This window comes from Hyperoodon ampullatus (assembly GCF_949752795.1).
Source record: "Hyperoodon ampullatus genome assembly, chromosome: 19".
Classification (NCBI taxonomy): Eukaryota; Metazoa; Chordata; class Mammalia; order Artiodactyla; family Ziphiidae; genus Hyperoodon; species Hyperoodon ampullatus.
This window is the reverse complement of record NC_136932.1, coordinates 4,929,898-4,951,450: the sequence shown is the minus strand read 5'-3', so window position 1 is coordinate 4,951,450 and position 21,553 is coordinate 4,929,898. Positions and strand designations below refer to the sequence as shown.

General features: G+C 52.9%; 1 protein-coding gene across 1 annotated transcript in view; it reads right to left on the bottom strand.

Moving 5' to 3' along the window:
- Positions 1–214: 214 nt before the first annotated feature.
- The window catches only part of LASP1 (LIM and SH3 protein 1), a 36,919-nt gene continuing 15,580 nt past the window's right edge, over positions 215–21,553 (bottom strand). Inside the window, exons 3-7 of the mRNA XM_079725606.1 lie at positions 21,098–21,182; positions 14,025–14,132; positions 3,604–3,748; positions 3,145–3,248; positions 215–507 (exon numbers count right to left, since the gene is read on the bottom strand). Of these exons, the coding sequence (XP_079581732.1) occupies positions 334–507; positions 3,145–3,248; positions 3,604–3,748; positions 14,025–14,132; positions 21,098–21,182 (616 nt within the window). The 3' untranslated portion in view covers positions 215–333. The remainder of the gene's footprint in view (positions 508–3,144; positions 3,249–3,603; positions 3,749–14,024; positions 14,133–21,097; positions 21,183–21,553) is intronic.

Genomic DNA, 21,553 nt, shown 5'->3' with positions numbered 1-21,553 from the left:
GAAAAGAGAGAAGGCAGAGGCCTGGGAGCTGACGGGTCGCCCCCCGCAGACCAGCGCCACGGGCCTCGGCTTCCCCCAGAGCGGTCCACACCTGTTCCATCCAGAGAGAAAATCAAGAAGTTGATCAAGGGGAAAACCTGCCAGAGGAAGGAGCCGCGAAAGTGGCAGAACAAGGCTTCGGTTGGCAAAAGAAGCTGGAAGAGGGGGAGGATAAACAAGCTGCTGCAGATTTTTAAAAACAGAGACACCAAAGGGTGGACAGGTCACGCCCAGGACGGATGCGATGCTGTGGAATGCACTGAAGACGGATGGGGCGGGCGGCGCCCGGCGGGCTCAGATGGCCTCCACGTAGTTGGCCGGCAGCATCCCCGTGTCGCCGGTGCGCTCCACGGTCCCGTACATCCAGCCGTCGTCGATCTGCTGCACGTTGACGATGGTGTCCCCGTCCTGGAAGGAGACCTCGTCCTCGTCGGCGGCACTGTAGTCGTACACGGCGCGGTACCGCTTCTGCAGGGGTCGGGGCGCTGTTAGTCAGGGGTGCCTAACTCTCTGGGACCCCAGAGCAGAGTGGACCAGGAGCTGGGAGGCACGGAAGGGCTGGGCTCTGCCATGAATGTTCTCACCTCGGTGTCTCATTTTCTGAGAGCAGCCACCTTTTTAATAATGCATCTGGCGTCTACTAAGGGCCAGGCACAAACAGGGACGGAGGTTACAATAGTTCTCCCCTGTCTCTCGGAACAGGAACGCAGTAATGTCCGATGGACACCATGCCGGGTAGAGGTTAAAAATATGACATGTCCTGTGTTCTATGATCTGCATTTTTTTTTCTTTTGGCCGCCCCGTGTGGCATGCGGGATCTTAGTTCCCCGACTAGAGATCGAACCCGTGCCCCCTGCAGTGGAAGCTCGGAATCTTAACCACTGGACTGCCGGGGAAGTCCCTATCTGTGTTATTATAAGCACCAGTCTTTCTTCTTTTTTTGAAGCTGTTGATGAATCTGGTTCCCAAATTCAGGACAAAGACCAATTCCTGTGAGAAAACCTCCAGGTGACACAAGACATATCTGTCAGGTCCCACCTTCCAACCTCAGCCAAAGTCTTGTGCTTAAGCCCCAGCTCTAGGAAATGTCCAGTAAAAACACATGAACTCTAGCTGTGATCTTGGAAGTAGGCAAGATTCTAACGTCCTCTGACCCTCACTGCCCTTGACATCGACTTGTCTCCGGGGGTCAGCTCAGGCTTTAGGGTGCCCCAGGCCAGGCTCTGGGATCAGTGTGGGTCCGGGGCTGGACGAGCCGATTAGAAACCTCCGGGATCTGCCCCCACTGCCCCGCCCCACCACACCACCAGGACCCCTGCTCAGACCTTCCGTTTCCAGCCTCTGGTCTGCCTCCTCCAACTGTTCATCCATTGTGATCTTGGGGGAACTTTCCAAAATGCAAACCTGAGGATGTTACTCCCTGGCTTTAAATCTTCAGAGGCCCCCATCCTCTTCAGCATGAAATTTCAAACTTTTTTTTCCCCTCGCAGCAGAAACCAGCTTCATCAGCCCCGAAGGCTATGGAATAAGAGGTCACAGCCCTCAAGAAATGACTGAAGTGACCTCGGTCTCTTATCACCAACTCTGCCTTTAATCTCTTGGGCCAAGTCACCACATCTAAGCCTGCATCCTGCAATAGCCGCCTAACTCATCTCCCTGCTTCCGCCCTCAATCTTCTATTGCTGCTTCTCAATGCAGCTGCTAGAGCCATCTTTTAAAAACACAAGTCAAACCCTTTACTCTGCACAGCTCACCAGTCACAAAGGCCTTCCTAATGGCCTACAAGTCCCTGAGTGGCCAGACGTCATTCCCTGCTCTCTTCCCCTCTCTGGTCACCTTGGCCTTCCTGCTGATCCTTGAACTTTCCTAGAACATTCCTGCCTCAGGACCTTTGCAATTGCTGTTCTCCTCCACCACTCATTCCTTTACTTTACTGAGAACTTTGCTGTTCTCTCCCCTCCTCATTCGGCTGTCTTTTTCTTCACAGCTTATCTCTGACCTTTTGTTACATACCTACTTACCTATTGGCTTTCGTGTTTGTCTCCCGACTGGAATGTAAGCTTCAAGAGGGCAGGAAGGTGGACTTTTATTCAGAGCCAAATCCCTTCAGTCCAGAACAGGCTTAGTGAGTACTGGAAGGACTGGCTGGTCTATCTGGAACCTTATCCTTCACACGACCTCTCCGGCCCACCTGACACCCCAGATAGCACTGACAATCATTCCCTGGTTTGTGTGGCCAGAGCCTGAGGCCCGATCAGGCCACTTATCTCAAGCTACTTTATTTCTCGGAGTATTGTCCCTCCTGCTTCTACATGAGCTACTTTGAATTCCAAGGCATCCGGCACAGAGGAGCTAAGCTTGGCTGCACCGTCACTGCGATAAGTAACAGGGCTTACAGACCGACCTTCAAGTCTGAGAGCCGGTGAGCCTGATCCCACCCCACCTCCCACTTTGCTCATTAATTTATTCGCTAAATTGATGACTGCCCGCTTTGTGCCTGGCTCAGAGTAGGTGAACCAAAGAGACACTGCCCTGCCCACAGGGAGCGTCAAGTCCAGTGGGGGTCACGGTCAGAAGATGACAAACCCAGAGAACTGTTTTAAGGTGGAAAAAGTGCTCTGAAGGAAACCAGTCGGGCGGAAGGACAGACACGTCAGGGGAGACCCACTCGACACAGGGTGGTTTGGGAGGGTGCCTCAGAGGCAGGGGCAAGCTGAGATCTGAAGGACCTGGCAGGCCGTCGTCATGGAGACTGGGGAGCAGGGTGCAGTCTGGGGGGCCCCAAGCAGAAAGGTGCTTTGTGTGCTCCCAGGTAGCTGGAGTAACGAAACGTGGGCCGGGAGCTGGGTGGACGAGACTCGCCCAATGTACAGCTATGGCTGGAACACAGGGTCCCAATCTGCCCCCTACACCACACTTCCTTTCTGCTCGAGAGGCTGAGACCCCTATTATCTGCAGATGGCAAGGGAGCTGGGGTCAAAGGTCAGGGGAGGCCAGGCCTCCTGGGTGGGTTTTCTAAGGAAAGTCCAAGAATTACATCCAGGAAGTCTCCCCTAGGCCCACTCACCTCCCACACCTCCTCTCCCCGCAGCCAGGGCTACTCACCCCGCCCCCGCCTGGGGCACTGCGCTGTATGGAGACCGGGGCTGCAGGCTCCTTGTAGCCACCGTAGGACTGGGCTGCCTGCTGCTGCTGGGGCTGCTGGTAAACTGGAAGCCGGCAGGAGACGGGCTCAGAAACTGTCTTGCCAAAGCCAGCCCGCTCCCTTCTTCCACGAAGCCCATGCCATGTATTTCCACTGCCCATCACCTCACTCAACCGCCACGCTGCTCAAAGGCTTCTGTCTCTGTGTGCACATTTGCTGGTGCCGAGAATTCTGCAGCGGGGGCTGCGTCTCCCCCCATGGCGCTGGGATCCCAGAACGAGCCCTGACCCTGGTGCTTGTGCCCTCGGTAGGGATGGGACCTGGGGGGGTGTGTGTACACGAGGCTTCCCTCTCACCTCCTCCCCACCCTGTAGCCGGCCTGGTCTCAGGTCGTCTGCACGCACAGGCCTCACGCTCACCTGGGGCGCTGGTTGGGATGTGGTGAGGCTGCTGCTCCTGGGGCCGCCGATAGCCAGTGTCCTGGGGATCTCGGCGCTCCGGCTCCAGGCCCTCACCCCCGCTGGGGCCCATGCGGCTCTTCTCAAACTCTTCGTGGTATTTTATCTGCGGGGGCAGAAAGTGCTGGGTGAAGGACCCACAGCAAACCAGCCAAAGCTCCCCTTCTGCTGCCACTCAAGGTCCTGGGACGGGAGAGACTCCTGGAGGTCTCCAGGCAAAGAGAGCTGGGTTCTTGTTGGGGGTGTACCAGCTATGGGCCCGTGAACAAGCACTTAACCTTGCTACACCTCCATTTCCACTTTACAGGGGTTGCTGAAGGATGCAATGAGATAATGGAGGTAAAAGGGCCACGTAAACTAAAGCACCAGACAAATGTAAGTGGTCATTTTTCTGTGCCTGTGGCAGGGGCTAGGGCTACCCTGCTTTCACACTGGTCCACAGCAGCAAAAGCAGCAACTCCTGTTTATGGAGCACCTACTAGGTGCCAGGCACTGTGCTAGGTGTTCTGCATCACACGCTCGTTTTACCTTGACAGCACCTACAAGGGGGTACAGTATAGTCGCCATTTAACAGACAAGAAGGAAACGAAGGCACCGACAAGTAGCATGAGTTACCCATGCTCCCGGAGACTCCAGAGACTGTGTTAACCAGCAGGCGACTCTGCCTCCTGTGGGCATGACCTCGCAGAGTTCTGCTGAGGACCCTAGCCTGCAGGGCAGAGAAATGCCAGGCCCTCCCTTGAGGGTGGGTTGGTATCTAGAAGATGAGTTCCTTCTCTCCTCAGGTTCCAAAAATGGGCAAAAAGAGGCCTAGAGAAGCCACACACCCCAGGGTCCTCAGCAAGGGCTGGCTGAACACACCGGGACCCAGAGCTGCGTTCTTAAGATCTGGTCTTCAGACTGTCTGCTCCCAACCCACCTGAGCTGCTTGTTAGAATGCAGGTTCCAGGACCTTCCATAGAATCTACAAAATCAGGGCTGGGGTTTTGGAACATGAACTTTTTTTTTTCTTTCTTTCTTTCTCTCTCTCTCTCCTTCTTTCTTTCTTTCTTTTTTTTTTTTTTGTGGGGGGGACTATGCACTTTTAAAAGATTCCCCCAGGTGAGTCTGAAGCAGGCTCAAGTTTGAGAACCAGTGATCTAGAGCAGAGGTTGGCAAACTCTGGTCCACGGGCCTGCAGCCTGTTTGCTCACGGCCTGCGAGCTAAGAACGGTTTCTACATTTTGTAATGTTTGGAGGATGGGGATGGGGGAGCGGGGGGAGAATTAAGAGGAATAAGATTGGTAACATGTGAAATTTCTATGACATTCAAATTTCAGTGTCCAGAAATAAAGTTTTACTGGAACACGGTCTCACCATTCATTTCCCCATTACCTATGGTTGCTTTCGTTGCAGAGCTGAGTAGCTTCGACAGAGGCCCTTCGGCCCATAATGCCTAAACTATTTACTATCCGGCCCTTTACAGGAAAAGTCTGCTGATCCCCGCTTGCCCAAGTATGTTGACTGCATATTCCTGTTGGTAAAATCTGTTTTAGCACAATCCTCCCAAATTGGATCTGTTTTATCAATTACACACAAGCATCACTTTACAAATATGGAATGTCTCCTGTAAAACTTGCACCAAAAATATGAATAAAACAAAGGATGAGATGAAAAAGAACCACCTCCAGGAGTTCTAGGGTTTTCTCCCTGTACTCCCAGTGGCATGTAGCCCACACCCCACCTTGAGGACCCCTAGTGGGGTCTATTCACTTTTCAGAGAGGATACTGGTGGGGAGGAGGCAACCAAGCAGAGGTGGAAGGCCCCTGGTGTGTGTGTTCCGGGATCACTGGGCGGGGCCGGGGCTCGGGGAGGAAGTGGGACAGAGAGTGACACAGTAGCTCCCCCTCGTCCCCCAGAGGACACCTGGAAAGCAGGACACAGAAAACTGGTCCTGGGGCTTCCCTGGTGGCGCAGTGGTTGAGAGTCCGCCTGCCAATGCAGAGGACACGGGTTCGTGCCCCGGCCCAGGAGGATCCCACGTGCCGCGGAGCGGCTGGGCCCGTGAGCCATGGCCGCTGGGCCTGCGCATCCGGAGCCTGTGCTCCGCAACGGGAGAGGCCACAGCACGGAGAGGCCCGCGTACCGCAAAAAAAAAAAAAAAAAAACAACTGGTCCTGTCCTGAGCAGACCCAGGCCTGAATTCTCTCCAGGCCTTGGACCAGAAGCCGGTTCTCACTTCCTGTTCACCAGGATCCTGCCCCGGGGCTTCTCCCAGTGAAAAAGGGGGTGGGGTGAGGGGACAGGGAACGGATGGGGGCAAAGCCTGCCCTGTTTCCCGGAGCGGAAGCAACGAGCGATCCTGTGCCCCGGAAGCCCCTGCCAAGGCCTGATCCAGCTGTCCCAGCCCGGGACCTCCCATGGGCCAGCCCCTCCCACTTTCTTTGCTGCCTTCTCGCATCCGCTTTGCAAGGAGGGCAGAGTTAACACTGGGCCAGGCAGGCTTGACACAGGAGTAGCTGGGCTAAAGGTCTGCAGGGGTGGTCGGCTGGGACCACCCACATCGTCCCGCTGCTCTTCCAGCTGTTCACTGGCGGTGACGCACTGCAGCCCAGGCTGGGAGAACAGGTGGGGCAGCAGCACAGCCCAGGACGCCCCGTCTGGAGGCCGGGAGGACCGGCCCCCTCGTCCCCCTGCCCCGTCCCTCCAGGCCCGAGTAGGGACCCACACCCAAGTGGTGAAATGAACTGAGCCCATTCCTGAAGGGGAGGCCGCTGGCCCTGGTCAGACTGAAAACCCATCGAATCCCTGAACTCCCACAAGGAAGAGCACCCAGGCGTGAAGTTCAAAGACACGGGGCCAGTGCCCTGCTCTCAGATTCCAAAGACAAGGGCAAAAGGTGACTGTCCCTGAGCCCCACTCCCTTGGTGACCCCGTCCTCTGGTGAGCAGTTGGGGGTGGGGACAAGGAGAGGCCTCTAGGCTCCCAAGGCAACTGGCCTTCTGACTTTTGTCCTGGGGGGTGGGAAAGGTCAGCTTCCCTTGTTTACTGTCTGTTAATGAAAAGAGGCCTGACTCTGGGAGCCGATGACTAGGGGAGGGAAAGTGCACATGTGGAGGCCGACAGAGGCCTGCACCGGGCCCTGAGGGAGCCAGGAGGTGGGCTGAGGGGCAGGTGTGTCCCTGGTGCCAGGGCCCAGCTACCCCGGCTGATAGCCCACTTCTCTGGGTACGGCTCTGTCTGTGTTAGTGAAGGGGTGACTCTCTGAGGAAGAAGGCATGGCTGGGTCCCAGGCCTGGCGCCATCCCCTTTTGTGTCCTACACACTTAGTCCTTCATCGAGAGCTGCAGTGTCCCTCCCACGCCTCATCCCTGGGGTCATGAGCCCTTCACTTGCTCACGTGAGCTTGGAAGAGTCCCGTCCCCTCTGGGCCTCAGTTTCCTCATCTTAAAAAGAGGTTACGGGGCTTCCCTCGTGGCGCAGTGGTTGAGAGTCCGCCTGCCGATGCAGGGGACACGGGTTCGTGCCCTGGTCCGGGAAGATCCCACATGCCGCGGAGCGGCTGGGCCCGTGAACCATGGCCGCTGAGCCTGCGCGTCCGGAGCCTGTGCTCCGCAACGGGAGAGGCCACAACAGTGAGAGGCCTGCGTACCGCAAAAAAAAAAAAGAGGTTACGGCACCACCTGCTCCCACGTGGTCTTGAGGCTCCCAGCTACCTCTAGGAACCTAGCCAAACTCTAGAGCTGAAAGCAAGTATGGACATGTGTGCATTTCCACAAGTGGCTGATGGGATCCATCTTGCTCCTTAAAAAGCCACCCCACATGCGTAAATATATATAAAATTAGGGCCAGCTGATCCAGGTGGACAGGGTAGTGGCAGCCTCCCCACCATCGATGCAGGAACCACCTGTTTATCGTAATAGTAGTAACCTTGACCTTTGCTGAGCTCTTCACATTGAGTTCTCTGCACATAATCTCCCTTGGCCCTGACAATAATCACCCTAAAAAAATAAGTCGGAGAGGTACACTTTAATTCCTAGTTTACAGAAGTAAATGAGGCTCAGAAGTTAAATGACTTTCATTACTCAGTCAGGGCTGAGGCTGGTGACACAAGGACAAAGCCACAGCTGCACAGGCCCTTTCCTGGGTCAGGGTGACCACATGCCCAAGTCTGCCCCTAGTCCCAGTTCATATCTTCTGGAATAGATATGAATAGCACTGCCTTTCACTCTCAAAAGGGATGATAATCACAAGGTCACCCTAACTTTGAGAGAAGGGGTGCCTGGCACTTGAGTCAGGAGTTGCAGCGCAGAGGGGAAATGGACTGCAAAAAGCGAGGCTGCAGCTCCCTTCTGCCCAGCCCCACCCGATAAAATTTCAATCCTCTCAACTTCCTCTCCCTCCCCTGCCCAACAAGCGAGGAAACTGTTATTACTTTGCTGATCAACCTAGTGGTCTGAGAAACAAGGAGGCACCTTAAAGGGTGTTAGCACATTCAAAAGGGAAATGAACATTTTTCAGAGGCCAAGGCCCTGTCTGATCCCTCCCTGTTCCAAGCTCAGCAAAGTTCGAATCGTCTAAATGCCCTGAAAAGGTGTCACCATAAGCTCAGAAATGTCAGCAGAGCCCTGGTCTAAAAACTGTCCTGGGATCCCATGGAAGGATGCCAGGCTGTAACTGTGCCCATGAGATCCAAGTGCACATGGGTGGAGGGACCCAGGCCTAAGGACCCTCCCCACTCATCCAAGGGCCCTGCCAGCCAGGACTCCAGGATGACTAGTTGAGGGTCCATTCCAAACCTAAGAAAAATGCATTTTTTCTGCTAGCTGATGTTCCGTTTTCTGAGCCCCTGCTCTCCTGATTGTGGTGGAAAACAAAGGTCTAACTCCACACTTGCTTCCACATGATTCTACAGCATGACCAAAAAGGGAATATCAGGCTTCGAATGGAATAGTCAGCTCACCAGCCAGGGCCTGTTTTTTTCTAACAGTGCTTCCGTTTGTTGCAGTCCTCTGTGGTGCCCTTATATGTATAACTCATTTCCTTTTCTCAGCCAGCCCAAGAACAATGTATCACTGTCATCCCCATTTTACAGATGGGGAAACCAACGCTCAGGAGGTAGGTAAGGGGTGGGTGAGTCCTAACATCAGCTCCTAGTTCTCAACCACCATGTTATGCTGTGCTCCCTGTGAGAGACTAACACGATTTTGTTTTTAAAACAACTGTAAATCTGTGCTCGATTTCATTAGTAATCAGAGAAATGCAAGTTAAAACCATGAGATACCACTACACACAATCAAAGTGGCTAAAATGAACAAGTCTAAGGATGTAGAGCCATGGAAACTCTCATCACTGCTGGCGAGAGGGTAAATCAATACCACTGCTCGAAAAGTAGTTCAGTGCTATCTGGTAAGGCTGAAGGAACATACGCTCTGAGATCTGGCAATTCCACTCCACATTAACACTAGGAAATATGTGTGAAGCTGTCCACAGCCATAGAAGCAATCCAAATGACCATCAACACCTGAATCAATATAAGCATTTTAAATGGAATGCTATACAACAACAAAAAAGAACAAACTACAGCTGCATGCAAACATGTACATGATTCTTTAAACCCAATGTTGCCCAAAGGAGGCAAGACACAGAAGAATAGATGTGTTCAAAATTGGGAAAAACAAAACTATAGTATTCAGAAATGCATAGTTGGGGGGAGGGGTAAATTAAGAGTTTGAGATACATATACACACACTAAATATAAAAGAGATAATCAACAAGGACCTACTGTATAGCACAGGGAACTATACTCAATATCTTGTAATAAACTATAAGGGAAAAGAATCTGGGGGAAAAATATGTATATATAAAACTGAATCACTTCTCTATACACCTGAAACTAACACAGAATTGTAAACCAAGTACACTTCAATTTAAAAACAAGAAAAAAAATTACATACTAAAAAAAGAAAGCATAGCTACATTTTAAAACTGTAAAGAAAAGAACAGCAGACGTTTTCAAAAATTAAACTACAGGGTTGTCCAACAAGCCCACCTCCGGGCCATTTGACTCTGGAGCTAGAATTTTCTTTGACTTTACTCTTTACTACTGATTAGGCCTGGACTATAAGGAATGAGGCTTATTTAAGGAATATAAGCTACTAATTATTTCTGACTGAAAGAAATTCAAAGGATTTCTGCCTGTAGCAAGGCTATCTCCAAAGCTTATGGTTTGGGTTTTTAAAATAAATTAATGTATTTATTTGTTTGTTTTGGCTGTGTTGGGTCTTCGTTGCTGCTCACGGACTTTCTCTAGTTGCGGAGCAGGGGGCTACTCTTCGTTGCAGTGCGCAGGCTTCTCATTGTGGCTTCTTTTGTTGCGAAGCACGGGCTCTAGGCGCCCGGGCTTCAGTAGTTGTGGCACGTGGGCTCAGTAGTTGTGGCTTGCGGGCTTAGTTGCTCCGCAGCATGTGGGATCTTCCCGGGCCAGGGCTCGAACCCGTGTCCCTTGCATTGGCAGGCAGATTCTTAACCACTGCACCACCAGGGAAGCCCAAATCTTATGGTTTTATAGTCCTGGAGGACATTAACTAGTTCTGCAGCTAATGGCAGAACACTAACTAGTTCTGTATCTAATTATATCCAGTGCTTTCTTTCACAGACTAGGTATCACCTCTGCCTGTCAGATGCTCCAGCTGGTTCCTCATAATTAAGGTAATTATATGATAGGTACTCACTGCACGAGAGTTACGTTTTTTGTTGTTGTTTTTTAACACTTTGAAAACTCTATTTTGACAGGGCTGCTGTCACGCTCTGCTTCTTGACTTGCATGGTGAGTACACACACAGGTGTTTATGTGTTACACTTCACAGAAAAAGGAAAAGTTAAAAGACCCAAAACTGTACACAGAAAATCAGTATATAAGTAGATATGTAGATAAATAAAAGCTTCTCTGCTTGAAGGCTGTGGCTCCCATATAGGGACCTCAGCAATTAAAGACTTCCGTCCATTAGAGCCATCACAGCTGGTGACCAAAGGCCAGGATAAATTTCAGCTCACAGCCTGCAGTCCTGGCCTCTCACCCCTTGAGGTGCCTTTAATGAAGACACAATTACTAAACAAGGTCCTATTGTACAGCATAGAGAACCATATCCAATACCCTATGATAAACCATAATGGAAAAGAATATTAAAAAAAAGTATATATATGTATAACTGAATCACTTTGCTGTTCAGCAGTAATTAACACAACATTGTAAATCAACTATACTTCAATTAAAAAAAAAAAGACACAGGGCTTCCCTGGTGGCGCAGTGGTTGAGAGTCCACCTGTCGATGCAGGGGACACGGGTTCGTGCCCCAGTCCGGGAGGATCCCACATGCCGCGGAGCGGCTGGGCCCGTGAGCCATGGCTGCTGGGCCTGCGCGTCGGGAGCCTGTGCTCCGCAACAGGAGAGGCCACAGCAGTGAGAGGCCCGCGTACCGCAAAAAAAAAAAAAAAAAAAAGGACACAAATACTCACCACAGATATCTAACTAGCACCTTGCTCCCTAAGTTTTCCAGACATTCTCAGTACTAGACAGTGGCCTAACTTTTCAGCCAAACTTTAGTCCATGTCCCTTCTTTAGCCACAGTGTGGAAAGCAGACAAGTCTGCCTTTAAATTAATAGCAATTGACAATATTTATCACATGCTAAGTGCTTGACATTTTCCTCGCAAATGAGGAGTCATCTGACGTTAACCTGGGAAGTGAGTGACAAGCTACATACAGGAACGCTATTTTGGATATAAAACAAAAGGTGTGGCTCTAAACACCATCTTTCCCAAAACTCTTCTGCAGGAGGGACAAGTTAACAACATGGTTTAAAGTTCCCCGGGGGGTTCTGGGATGTGGCCAGGCCTTGGCACCTCTGGTGAAGCTTTTTCAAGCTCTTGGTGACGATTCTCAAACTTCAGGTAACCCAGGGAATGTGTTACAAATGCTGGTTCCTAAAAAAGAAATTTTATTTTCTATCTCTTTAATTTTGTATCTGTATGAGATGATGGCTGTCCCCTAAACTTACTGTGACAATCATTTCATCATGTAAGGCAAATCATTATGTTGGAAAGCTTAAAGGTATACAGTGCAGTATGCCAATTATAGCTCAATAAAAATAAAAAGGAACAACAAAAATAATTTTAAAAATAAAATGCTGGTTCCTAAAAAAAGAGAGAGAGAAAATGTTGGTTCCTGGGTCCTGCTCCCAGGTGGCCTGGGGAGGAGGCCTGTGAGCCTGCATTTTCAATCAACCTTTGCAAGTGATTCTCGTCCAGCTGTTTGGAGGCCCACAGTTGACAGACTAACTGTACTTGCTAAAACCTAGAGTCTTCCAGCATTGTGGTCACACGTCACAGGTTCCAGCTAAAGCTGCAAAAGCAGAACCAGGTCAGGCTCAAGTCACTTCCCCCACCTCAGAGCAGAGGACAATCAGCTAATTGCAGCCCTGTGGTTAAAGATAAGATGTTATCGCCTCAGGTGTGAGTGTCTTGGCCAGAGTGAGCTCTGTTACCGGGGCTCCTCAGACATTAACACCTCCAATAACTAGTTGGGGGGGGGAGGGGAAGGGGGGGTGCGTGCAGGTGCAATAGGCTGCGTGTGAAGTATTCTGGAAGCCTTTCTGAAAGGGAGGCAGGGATGACTGGGCTTGTCTCTTCTTCTAAAACCCCCAGGCTGGAAGCAATGAGTGAATGTGCTGGGGGTCGGGTTGTAGGTCGGGAACAGGTATCCAAGATAAGACCACAATGAAAAGCCACAGAGGCTGAAGACTCAAGATTCCAGCTTTGTGAGCCAACTGGGTCTTCCTTCCGTTACCCGTGGCTTCCCCTCCCTCCCGTTTTCCATGTGGAGAGCTGAGACCCACACCTTCTTTCCTCCGGCTTTACCCTTTGGAGGTCCGGGCACCAACTGGCAGGAAAGCTCTAGGGTGTGAGGTCAGGCCCTGGCTTATAAAGCAGCAACTGAGACAGGCCTTTTTTTTTCCGGCGGGGGTGGTGGGCAGAGCAGCAGCGGAGCAGGTAGGGATTACAGCCCTCGGAGGCGTCCTAGCCCACGGGAAGCACTCCATTTCCTCAAGCCATGAATTTCAAGCTGCTGGTCAACAACCTAGTTGCGAAACCCATTTAGTTAAGTCGGCAACCAGCGTCTTTCACACACTAAAATAGAACAGAAAATATCCGAATGCCCTTTAAGCGGTAAAGCGCTCTTTGCTGGAAGTTTTGATTCTGTTTCCCTTAAATAAATCAGCAGGCCTGTTCGGTGGGTCACGATGTGAAATGTATTTCATACTGCAGGTTGCTGTCAAAGCTTAAAAGTCATGGTCTTGGGCATGGCAGGTTCTGATGGCTTGGGCCCTGGCTTCTGACATCCACCTGAGCCACTGCCGGAGTCCACCCTAAGCACAGTCCAGCCAACTTCTAGAAGGAGTGACCGACCAAGGAGGCCGGGTGGAGGGCTGAGGGCTGGACGCCGGGCGGACCAGCTAACACCCAGGCCCTGTGCCCAGTGACGCGGGCAACTTGCCAACCCCATCCTGTTCCAGACATGAAGACAACCGCTTGCCCGGTCCTTTGTAGGACGCTGTGCGACACGGGTCTGTGGCCCACGTCCTGTGCTTGTGGCTCACAGTGGTGCCCCCCTGACCTCACGTTGCCCAAAGCCCCTTAGGCAGCCTTCCCACAGCCCAGAGCCACACAGGCTGCTGGTCCGTGGCTCCACCAAGCAGGGAACTGAGGCCTGTCCCCTGGCCACAGGTGCCATGGGGCGCAACGACCCACTGCCCACTCTCCACACCCAGCCCTGCCATGGCCAGACACTGGTCACCGCCCTGGGCCCAGGAGTGCCAGGCCAGGGGGTGCAGGGCCAGCGGGCAAAACCGGCTGGGGTTTTTACACAGGAAGGAAGAGCAAGCCGAGGTGGGGGAGGAGGGGCGGAAATGACTGCAGTGTCAGCACCCAGAGGCAGACACGGGCGAGGCCCGCCTCTCCCCACCCCGCCACCCAGTTTTGACCTTTGTGCTCAGACAAAACAGCCAGTCTGGACCCTGGCACTCACCACAGCCAGGGGTGGGGGGGATTTTCAGAGAGAGTAAGGGGTACGGGGGTGATTTAGCATAAAGGCCCTCCCCGTACACCCCCCCAAAAGTCCAGTCCTTTTAAGGCGGAAATACACTGTGGGCAGAGGGTATCAAAGGGGGAATCTGGGGGTGCACAGAGGAAAGGCATCTGGGAACTCCAAAGCCTTCCCTTCCCTCTGCTCAAGCGGCCGCCAGCCAGGCCCAGGAGAGCAGGGGCAGCAGAGAATTGGCCTCATGCCTGTCTGCCAGGCGGGCGGGCATCAGTATGGTACCCCAGCGAGCAGGGGAGCTTACGTTACTGATCTGGTCCTGGGTCTTCTTGATCCTCTGGAGCTCGGGCGTGTCTGCCACCACACTGAAGCCTTTACCCTTGTTCTTCTCAAACTCCTCCTTGTAACGCACCTGGAGGACCAAAGGGTGGAGGGGGATTGGAGTAGAGGCACGGGAAGCAGAGAGGGCCCCAGCCTGCAGCCACCCCTAAGGCAGCAACCAGCCAGGAGAGAGACCCTGACCAGAAACCCCCCTGCAGGGACATCCACCTCCACGTCCCAACTCAAAGCACAAGGCTTGGCCAAAAAGTATTAGACCAATGATAATAAACCATTAATATGGATTCAGCGTATCCTGAGTGCCAAGCGCTTTACATGAACGATCTCATTTAAGTCTTGCTGTATACTATCATTAGCTCCATTTTACAGACAAGGAAACTGAGCCGCAGAGAGACAAAGTGCCACGCCCAAGGTCACGCAGCTTAGCAGCACATGTCCAGAGCCACCAGGATGAAACCCTCATCTGCCTGACTCCTGACCCTTCACCACTGGCCCGTCCTGCCTGAAAGCTAGAGGAAGAAGTTCTTTCCAGAGCTCCAAAGACTGGCCCAGCCTTCATCCTAGCCAGGATGTGGCTCTACCCGCCAAAAGCCCGAGGGAGTTTCTAAGTGACCAGCTGAGTGAGGGCTGTACCAAGGGACAAAGTTGGTGCCCAGAAAGGGGGGAGGTAAGACAGCCGCTCGGAAAACTCAGTCAATGAGCCTTTGACAAACCCCGGCGGCTGCCAGGCTGGCTTCTGAGGTCAATGCCACAGGAGGGGATGAAACTGGCGGGGGACAGACAGCACTTCAGAACGGGTTTCCAAGTTCCGAGGAAGTCCCCTACCACACCGCCACTGCCCCCCTCTTTTCTGAGAATTCCATGGAAACCTGAGTACCAGAGGGACAGGAGTCAGACGTCAGAAAGGACTTCCCAAGCACTAAAAGAATTGAAATATGAAAACTATCCTGTCCTTCCCTGGGGGTTTTGAGGAACAAAATGGAGGCTGGAAATGTCCCTGGGGCAGAGAACTGTTCCTTGGCTTTCTGAGTCTTCACTGTCCACCTCGGCAGCCAGCTGTTCCAAACCCCACCAGCTGCCTGGATTCCCTCCATAGGGGCTGTACTGCCCTAGAGGCAGGTCAGCCCAGGACATGAGGCCCAGGACCTTGGGAATCTCCAGGCAGCTCCCAGGCGTGGAGTCATCTGGCCACAGGGCCAAGCTGCACCATGACCGAACTGACAGTACATACCTGTCAGTTCCTCTGCACAACCCCCAGGGGCTGGGGTCCCTGTTTGTCTCCCGAGCCCCAGCTTACCCATCCATGGGGTTCTTGGGCCTAAAAGGTTCCAGAACCTCTTTTGTTCTGATCCAGACTAAAAACAAAGGCCTGGATGTGCTAGTTCCCATCAGACTGGAAGTTAACACAGTGGGTACAGGTACCAACCCACCCCAAGGGCCCAGAATTGCCCAGCATCAGCTCCTCCAGTAAGGCCTGGGCCAGCACAGCAACTCTTAGTGTTGGGGGTAGGGGGGTGGAAAGAACCCTCTGGGAAGGGGGCATCAGGAAAGGTAAGAAACTTAGAGTCAGAAATGTGTAGCTCCATACACTAATATGTATAAAATGGATGACTAATAAGAACCTGCTGTATAAAAAAATAAATAAAATAAAATTCAAAATTCCAAAAAAAATGTGTAGCTCCAGATGCAGATCCAAGGCCTCTGGCCTTGATTTCCTCACCTATAAGAGGACTGTCATAGGCATCAGTTAAAATATGGGGAGGGGGCTTCCTATCACCAAGCGTAGGCCAAGAGCCAGAGGGAGCTGGTATGAACATAGGCTGTCTCCCACCTGCTGCGTGATCTTGGGCAATTGACTTAACCTCTCGGGCCTCAGTTTCCACATCTGTAGAATGCGGATCATGATGGACCCATTCCAATTAATGGTGCGGATTACAGACAGTGGCTCTAAAGCAGCAAACACACTGTGGAGCACACAGCAGGGCTCAATGCGTACAGATAAGGGTAGGTGTGAAAGTGCTTTGTCAACCTTAAAGTGCTGAACAAATGCCAGTCCCCCACTCCTCCTCTACTTCCTGGCCTCCAGAGCGTCAGGCCCCTAATCCAGGGGAATAATTGTCATGGCAACGCTACAATGACATCAGCTGGTTCCCAGGCTCGGGAACTGCCTCTCCCTCCCTGCTGGGGAGGGTAATTCATTTCACTCCTGGCACAGGCCGCCCAGAGAGGGCAGGGCTGGGCGGAGTGGGGGCAAGAAAGGATGGAGGACCGGGCTCAGCACTACTTTGCTCTATGTTCCTGGGCTAGTCAGTCCCCCTCTCTGGGTCCCCTGAGAGGGGCTAGCCAGCTGATCTCTAAAAGCCCTCCCAGCTCTGGAGTTTGTGACCATATTTATTAAGCACCTGCAGGCCCTGACTATGGAGAATCAAGGTGGGGAAGATTCTCCAGGAGGCTGTTTGGAGCTGGAGTGTGTGGCAGAGGTAAAAGGTGGGGAACCAAGACCGTGGGGAGGCCCCTGCCTAGAGCCTCGCTCAGCACCCAAGCAGGAGTGTTTGCCCTCATCTGGGATGGCTCACCAGGACATGACAGGAGGCTCTAGGAGGGAAGTTACCTGCCCAAGGTCACTCAACCTGCTTTGTTGGTACAGGATACAACTCAGCACTGCAGCTAGATAATTGCAGCCTGGATGCTGCCTGGGCCTCCCATCCTGGAAACTCCCAAGGCAGGGCTGGGAATGATGCCTGAGGCCCCTCAGGCCTGAACAAACACGGCCCCAAGAAACTCTACTTCTTAATATGTAAATTTATTAATTATTCTCTCAGGATCTATCTTGTTCATCACTATTGTAGCAAACAGTAGGTATAAACATGTGTTTGTTGGGTAAATGATGAATGAATTGAATGCAGACATAAAATCTCCAAACAGGCAGCATAATTTGAAAAATAAAGCAGAAACTAACACACCATTGTAAAGCAATTATACTCCAATAAAGATGTTAAAAAAAAAAGAACTGCCCTGCTGACCCAACATAAGAGAAAAGATCACAACTTTAAAAAATTTTATTGAAAAAAATATACCAACAATTTCTACTTACTATGTACCTACCATGAGCTGGACCCACATACCGTGTAACTCACCCCCTTCTAACAAAAAAGAAATCGTTTTAAAATTAGACACACACAGGAACTTCCCTGGTGGTGCAGTGGTTGAGAATCCACCTGCCAGCTCAGGGGACACAGGTTCAATCCCTGGTCTGGGAAGATCCCACATGCCGCAGAGAAACTAAGCCCGTGCGTCACAACTACTGAGTCGCGAGCCACAACTACTGAGCCCGCAAGCCACAACTACTGAAGCCCGCGTGCACTAGGGCCCATGCTCCTCAACAAGAGAAGCCGCCACAGTGAGAAGCCTGTGCACTGCAATGAAGAGTAGCCCCTGCCCGCCACAACTAGAGAAGGCCCGCGTGCAGCAACGAAGACCCAAAGCAGCCAGAAAAGATAATAAATAAATAAATAAAATACACAACATAAAAAAAGAGGGATTGTGACGAGTTCATAACATAAATGGGGAAAAAAATGTTCCCAGCAAAAAATCAAAAATAAATAAATAAAAATAAAGTTAGACACACACAGATGGGGGAGGAGAGCCAATGAAAAAGGTCAGTTCTGGAAGCAATCATCAGAAGGTCTAGTATTCCTCAGCTTTATCACACCCAAGTTCCATCTCCTCTCATTTCCAGGAGAATAGTAACAGCGAACATTTATTGAGTGCTGACTGTATGCCAGGAACTGTTTTAAATGCCCAGTATATACTAACCTCCTCACAATGACCTTTGTAGAGAGGTAATCCACACTTTACAGATGAAGGCACTAAGGCTCAGAGAGGTTAAATAACTTGCCCAAGGGCACACAGCTAGTGACGGCAGATCCAGCATTTGACCCTCAGCCAGCTCCAGTAAGAGTGACACAGGTATGCTGCCTGCCTTGCTGGTCACAAGATTCAAGATAAGAGAGTGGGAACCCTGCCAAGAGCAGGGCAGAGCCTGAGGCTCTGCTACACTCTCCTGTGCCCTGTGGCATGTGCCCTGTGGCATAGCCCACGCGCGGCACCATGGATGATGAGGGAAAAATGAAAGAGACCTTTTTCTTGCACTTCTGCCTGGGCTCAGGGGCCCACACCGCCCCAGCTCAGCCCCACCCCAAAGCTGCTGCCTCTCAGCGCAGGGCTGGCGATGGGAGAGCTGCCAGGCCCAGCCACCAGTGCCCTGCCTCAGCCAGGCCTGGGCAGGACCACCCAGAAGGTCATTTCTGGTCAGCTCTGTGGCTGCTGCCCCCACAGGGGAGGCTCCAGGTGTCCCAGACACCCAACGTACCACTTTGGGAACCAATCTAGAGACAGGAAAACGACGTTGAAAGAGCATGGGCAACTTCCCAGAGACTGAGAAGAGACACACCAACGCAGGCCCAGGAAGGGGCCTGGAAAGAGACCAGCTGACACCCCGGTGGGGCGGGGCAGACGAGGTAGAAGAGGCTCCCACTTCCCCTCCCGTCAGCCGCAGGCCACGCCAGCCGGCCCGGCCCTTCCTCCACGGTGGCCAAAGGAACCAGAGCCCATCACCGCCCCCGCCAGGCCCGCTCAGCCCTTCAAGCCTCGGCGCATTGGGCCCAGCCCCCAACCTCTAGGTAACCGGGTTTGCTGTCCCTATTTTTACCCGGCAGGAAAAACAACAACAACTCTGAGAGGCAAGGGGCCAGACTCAGACCACACAGCCGGGGGGAGGTAGGAGACAGAACCAGGCTTGCAAAGAGGGCAGGACCGGGGTCTCCACCCTCTGCCTATCCCAGCCCCAGCCCCCAGGAGCCCAACTGCAGATTGGAGCAGTGGCCTCAATGCAAAGCCCTAATCACACCACGCACAGCAGCTCCTCAGCTCCCTCCCTCCCCCACAGCCTGGCTCAGCCTCTCAGAGCGTGTCTGTGGGACCAAAAGCCCTCATCAGAACCACTAGGGCCGCCAAAATGCAGATTCCTGGATCCGCCCAGAACTGCCAAACAGAAGCCCCTTGGGCGGGGCCTGGGACTGCATTCCAAAAGGCCTCCCTGTCCCCACTGGTGACTGGAGCACCCTGGGCGTTAGCGCACAGGTGCCACAGCAGGCTGCAGAGGGGCTTGACTTCTGCGTCCGTCACGGGGCTCTGGCAAGGGGCATGGCCTCTCTCACCTGTGTCCCCATCTGCACCACAGGGACAAGATTTCCTTGTCATCAGGTGGTTGTGAGGATTAAATGAAGTCCTATGAAGGACGCAGTGAGAACCTATGAAGAGTGACTGCCTTTCTCATGATTTCCCCAGCCGGCCCCAGAGCCAGGAGCCCAGGACCCAGGAGGCAAGCAGTGGGGCCAGGCCCCGGGGGGACAGGGGGGACAGGTGGGTTAGAAGAGCCTTCAGACCCTGGGCAGGGGTTGCTTCCTCCTACAGACCCCGCCCCTCAGGGATCAAGTTCCAGGGGCAAAAAGAGCTGCAGCCCAGCTTTTGTGGGACCAACAAAGGCTGAGGGAATTAACAGGGTTTGAATTTCTCCTTCTGAGAGTAGGTGTCTGTGTGTGTGTGTGTGTGTGTGTGTGTGTCCCTTGCTTCTGCCTGAGTGTGTACACACACTCCCACACTCCTCTCAATCTGTGGGGTGACGGCAGGTCTGCCTGCCCCACGTAGCCCCTTCCACCTCTGGCCCCAGTAGGCTCCAGAGAGGATGGGGAGTCCAGGGCGGTGGTCAGGGCCTGGCTAGGGTCTTCCCTGTGCAGATCAGGCCCAGGCCCCAGCGCTGTCTCAAGCCTACTTCCTGCCAGCTGGGCTACTCAGCCCTCCTCAGTTGGCAAGGCTCTGGTATCCACACTGGCTCCCCCAGTGACTGTGGCTTTCACACCATAGCGGGGGCAGGGTCTGGGCTGGCAGATGTGAGCTGCTGCTGACAACAGCTTCCCCTACTTGCTCCCCATCACTGTAGGACACACAGGAGGCCTGAACCTCTTCCATAAAGTGAGACCTATCCTGCCAACTGCACAGGGCTGTTGTGAGGATTGAACATTAATACGCCCAGAGCACTGAGCACTCCATACATTAACTATTAATACATTTACTACCTCTATTGCTACATATATTATCTTAGCAAGTCCCTTACTGTCTCTGAGCCTCAGTTTCCTCATCTGTACAATGGGAAAATAGCATCTTCCTCGCAGGATTGCTCGGAAGATTCAACGAGAGAATGCATGTAGATGGCCCAGGGCTGATTCTCCTTCATGTGACCAGAGAAGTCACATCAAGATCTGACAGCAGGAGCCCCACTCTGGAGGGATCAGGAGAGATCTCCCTCTAAGGCCCTGGTGGATCCTGCAAGACATTTTCCTGGCCCTGGGTACCCTGCCTACTTGGTTACGTTCCCCAAGGGGTCTCTGATGAAGCCCCGCTTTGTCCCACTCCACCCCACAGTCCAGGCCAGGCTTGTCCCAGAAGCCCTCCCAGACCCCCAGGCAGGGTTAGTCGTTCTGGCCTAAAGGTTCTGGACCTTTGCTTATTCCTCAGTGTCCCCTGAAGATCGAGTTCTCCCTGGCGCAGGAAGCCCATCTCCTCCCCCTACTGTGGTGACACACAGGGCTCCCCACCCAGCAGGCGCTCAGGAAAATCAGGCCCAAGGAGACACAGGCAGGACAGGCCCCCTTTGCAGCCTGCCCTCTGAGGGTGGGTGTGAGTGGAGAGGTGGGGGAGGAGGTGGGCCCTAGGGGTCCCCCACAAAATTCCTGAAGCAGAAAAAATCCGACGCCCACACCCCTCCCACCCACTTTCGGTAGGAAGTGGGGTACGCTCTCGCCCACTTCTCTGATCAAGTCAGGAAATGTGAAGTAACTGGGGGTGGGGTGGGGGCAGGGAGATTGGTAACTGCTAGGATTTCAGCGCCTTGGCCTTGCTGAGTAACCACAGAAGGAAGGAGCCCTTGCTAAATCAAGGGGTTGCCCCGCCCCCAAGGGCCAGGCCCCGCCCCCTCACCTGACTCTGGAGCTCACTCTGTTGCTTGAGGCGGAGGTTTTCCGGGGTGTCGGCCACCATGGTGAAGGACTGCTTGGGGTAGTGTCTGCAGGACAGAAAAAAAAAAGAGGGGGTCATTCTGGGGGAAGGGGCGGGAACCTCTGGGCTTCCATTCTCTTATCCTTGGGCGGCCCCTGCCCTTGTCCCAGCATCAGAACCACAATGCCCATTGCCCATGGCCGACGGGAAGCAAGCGTTTCTCGGACTCAGCCTGGGCTGAACTGGGAAGACACATCAGGCCCGAGTGGCTGGCTGGCCACCAAGAACTCCAAAGGGAGGACATGGGGACGCTCTCTAAGGGTTTCAGATCACCCAAGTAATCCACGTCTATTGCACAGGAAGGTCAAGGGGGCCAGGCACCCAGGAGGGCCTAGCCAGGCAGGGAAGAAGATGCTCATGGGGTCAGGACAAAGCATT